This window comes from Mus caroli, chromosome 11 (assembly GCF_900094665.2).
Source record: "Mus caroli chromosome 11, CAROLI_EIJ_v1.1, whole genome shotgun sequence".
In the NCBI taxonomy this organism is placed as follows: domain Eukaryota; kingdom Metazoa; phylum Chordata; class Mammalia; order Rodentia; family Muridae; genus Mus; species Mus caroli.
This window is the reverse complement of record NC_034580.1, coordinates 95888169-95891995: the sequence shown is the minus strand read 5'-3', so window position 1 is coordinate 95891995 and position 3827 is coordinate 95888169. Positions and strand designations below refer to the sequence as shown.

The window sequence follows — 3827 nt, the reverse complement described above, 5'->3', positions numbered from 1 at the left end:
CCAAAGCAGTCTCAGGTCCCGCGGGATTGGACTGTGGCGGGGGTCGTGGGTAGCTGGCGGGTGTCAGCCGACCCTGCGCCCTAGCTACCCTGGTGCTGTTCTGACCGGAAGAGGCTTCTGGCCCTACTCAGGTCGGATTTCTGCCTCCCCAACCAAAGCAGTCTCAGGTCCGGCCGGAAGAGCGGTACTTCTTGACTTTGACCCTTTTTGATATGAGAAATCTTCTTGCTTGTCTGGTGATACAATTCATGACCTCTAACTACCCCTTGTGTACAGTAACATGTCATAAATGTGTGAGGAGCCCAATGTATTATCTTACATTTTCAAAAGAACACAGCTTACACATGATTATGTCCTGATGAGAATTTCAAACAGTAGATTCTGGCCACCATAAACACTACTTTGGGAAAAAGAAGGGAGGCTTCTTCTTGGCTTTAAAGACAGGGAGGGTGGCTCCAGCCAAAGCCTTGCCCTGACTTCACTCTATGGTTAAATACTACTGCTGAGTTTGTGTGTGATCTCTGACATGGAAATAGTCTTGGCTTCTATAATGAATAGTGTCCTTAAACCTCAAATGTCGTTAGCTCACATCTTGAGACCAAAAGCTTCAGCCACAGCGTCTGACACAATGATACAAGTAACTATAAAACCTTTCTGGTTGTTAGGATTTCGTCTGTCCATCATGTTTATTGAAGGGTAATTGTCAAGAGACAATATCATCATTTATATAAAGTTGAGAACACACAGTATATACAGTAAATAGAATAAGCGAGCACTCATTTGTAAGAATTCCTAGGAAAGAAGTATTTTTATTTTCTTAACAGATCAACATTCTTTCAGCCACATATAAAACATATAATATATATTAAATAATATACCACATATACAGTATATAATATATATAATACTCAGGATATATATATATATATATATATATATATATATATATGTATTTAAATTCTACCATGTACTTTTGAATGTACAGTAATCTTTTCCATGGATTATTATGCTCTGACCAAGGTGGAAACTATAGCAATAGTTAATCTTCATGGATACATTTTCTAGTTTACAACAAATGATTCCTTTCTTACTCTTTAAAGAAGAAGCATTGTCTGGGATTTTCTCTTTTGAGGTTCATGATGTAGAAAAAGAGGATAGAAGAAATTAAAAAAAAAATGTCATGTATTTTCTGGGTTGTGTGAGTTCATTTAGATCAGCTTGGTACGGACTTTGAATCAACACACTTGGTTCATATGTCACAGTAGAACCATTTTACAAGAAGAGTCAGGAAGGCAGTCAGAGACTGTGAGGACTTAGTTTAGCTTGAAAAGACCACCCTTTTGCTTAAAGCTTGTTTTCTGTCCAAAAGCATGCTTGGAGCTAGCTCTTCCTTGGAAATGACTTCCAGAATCACTCAAGAAAATTCACCTTATTATTTTACAGTCACGACTTGTTTCTGACCCATTAAACAAATGACTCAATAAACCTTATTCAATAGGTTTAGTTTCAAATAACATCCATAAAGAGAAACAGCCTTAAAATATGTAGAGTTGCCTTTCCCTCAAATAATGTAAAAGAGTACAGTCCCGGCACACATTTGAAGAATGGCCTGAATGGTAACCATATGATAGGAGGGAACACGGAGGAGAAAGAGGAGGAAGAGGAGGAAGAGGAGGAAGAAGAGAACTTTAAGAAATACCTTTTGTATTTGGGACGCTGATCAGTTAGACTTGAAATCTCTGCAGTTCAAAGCTCCCTCTGTAATAGCATGAGGGCAGAAGATGAGCTTGCTAAAATGTTCTGACAGTCATGAGATGTCACCTTAGCAAGTACAAATGTGTTGGCCTTGAGACCCTTGGGAGAACTAGGCTCAGGAATTTCTACACTAGATTGACTAGGGGTTTCCTTCTTTCCAACTTCTGGTGGGAATAATGTGGTCTTGCTAAGTAGGTTTTCATTGGATTCTTTAAAAAAAAAAGAATAGATTTGTTTCTTGGCTCATTCTTGTTGGGGGATGGGGGTGGGACATGGGGAGAAACACTGCTAAGCAATGGCTGGGTTGAACTGAATTAAGACTATCCCACATTATGCCATCTTATTGTAAAAGTATTGGAAGGGACAGAGTGTCATGGATAGTAAGACTATGGCCACTGGAATTAGAGAAGTCTGCTTTTGATCTTGGTTCCATCATGGTGAACCTGTAGGATCTTGGAAAAACTCCAGGGCTACCTTAAAAACTTTTAGAGCGTTTTGTGGTTCCTGAAGGAATTGGTGGATATGAGGTAATTCAGTGTCTGGTGCAAAGTAGGCACTCGGGCAAGTAGAAGTCAATTATAGCCAGACTGTGTGCAGGCAAATATTGTATTACACTGTGTGCAATAAGTAAGCTTTCTAAGTATTCCTATGTGGACACAGTGACACAAATGGAGCCCAGAAGACTCCTTGAAGGAAGAGGTTAACATTGTCTCTACCCACTTGGATGGTATGGCAGTACTGAGCTGGGCTGTGCTTTCTGATGTTAGCTTTTGGGATTCACTACCAATCATTTTGGTTTCCAAGGAGATGCTCAGATAGTTTCCCCATAGATTCCTCACTGGGATGAGCTGAACAAGGCAAAGAGCTTTTTAAGGCCTAAGAAAAAGCAATCAGAAGTGCTTCCAGATCTGGGACCAGGAAGCCACTGTAACTTAATGCCCAGCAAACAAATGCTACCGTTGGCAAAGTTGGTTACTTTGAAGCCAAACTATGAAGCTCTTTCTGAACTAACCAGCATGATTGGTGAGGAGTCCTGACATAGCAGGAAGCCAAAGTAAAACATTTTATGAGCTAAAGGACTCATGCGAGGTGGCTAAATAACAAATGGGAAATTGGTAATGTGAGCAAAAGGAGGATAATGTTTTACATGGTTGCCACACCCACCACGGACAGGATATAAAGCTCCAAAGAGGACCAGGCCTTCTACCAGACACAGGACATCAGGTGTAGAAGTTGACTTTCATAACTCTGCTCCCTCCAGCACCATGCCATACAACTGCTGCCTGCCCGCCATGAGCTGCCGCACCAGCTGCTCTTCCCGGCCCTGTGTGCCCCCCAGCTGCCATGGCTGCACCCTGCCGGGGGCCTGCAACATCCCCGCCAATGTGGGCAACTGCAATTGGTTCTGTGAGGGCTCCTTCAATGGCAATGAGAGGGAGACCATGCAGTTCCTGAATGACCGCCTGGCCTCCTATATGGAGAAGGTGAGGCAGCTGGAGAGAGAGAATGCAGAGCTGGAATGTAGGATCCAGGAGAGGAACCAGCAGCAGGACCCCCTGGTGTGTCCTGCCTACCAGGCCTACTTCAGGACCATTGAGGAGCTGCAGCAGAAGGTGAGCGGGACGGGCACCCTGGTGGCAGTTGAATGAGTTATTTATTCAAGTTGAACATACTGCAGTCAGAATGTAGCTGAGGCTGTTTGCAGCTAATGTTGGAACTGATGTAGGATTCACAGGCCTAAAGGGAAGTTTTGAAAAACCTTTCAGGAATCACCATAACGGAAATATGCAGATTCAGCATTTGAGCCATATTAGCCAGAGGTTCCTAACATGCTTCTTAGCGCAAACCAGAACAGGTCATTTTAAAAAAGTTTCTTATGATGTCTCTTTATTGTTTTCAGGCAAATTATAACATTAAAAAAGTACCATGCACCTGAATTAGTTTTTGGAGCTAAAGAATTTCTATATGAATCCTCAAATAGGTAAAGCATTTCAAATTTATAGCAAGTATAGTTAAAGACAGTTTTGGTAAACCAGGAGCCCCACTAACACACACACACACACACACACACG

General features: G+C 41.9%; 1 protein-coding gene across 1 annotated transcript in view; it reads left to right on the top strand.

Annotated features, from left to right (window-relative positions):
- The first annotated feature begins 3020 nt into the window (after positions 1 to 3020).
- Positions 3021 to 3827, top strand: part of LOC110304562 (keratin, type I cuticular Ha3-II-like) — a 5782-nt gene continuing 4975 nt past the window's right edge. Inside the window, exon 1 of the mRNA XM_021175960.1 lies at positions 3021 to 3368. Within this exon, the coding sequence (XP_021031619.1) occupies positions 3021 to 3368 (348 nt within the window). The remainder of the gene's footprint in view (positions 3369 to 3827) is intronic.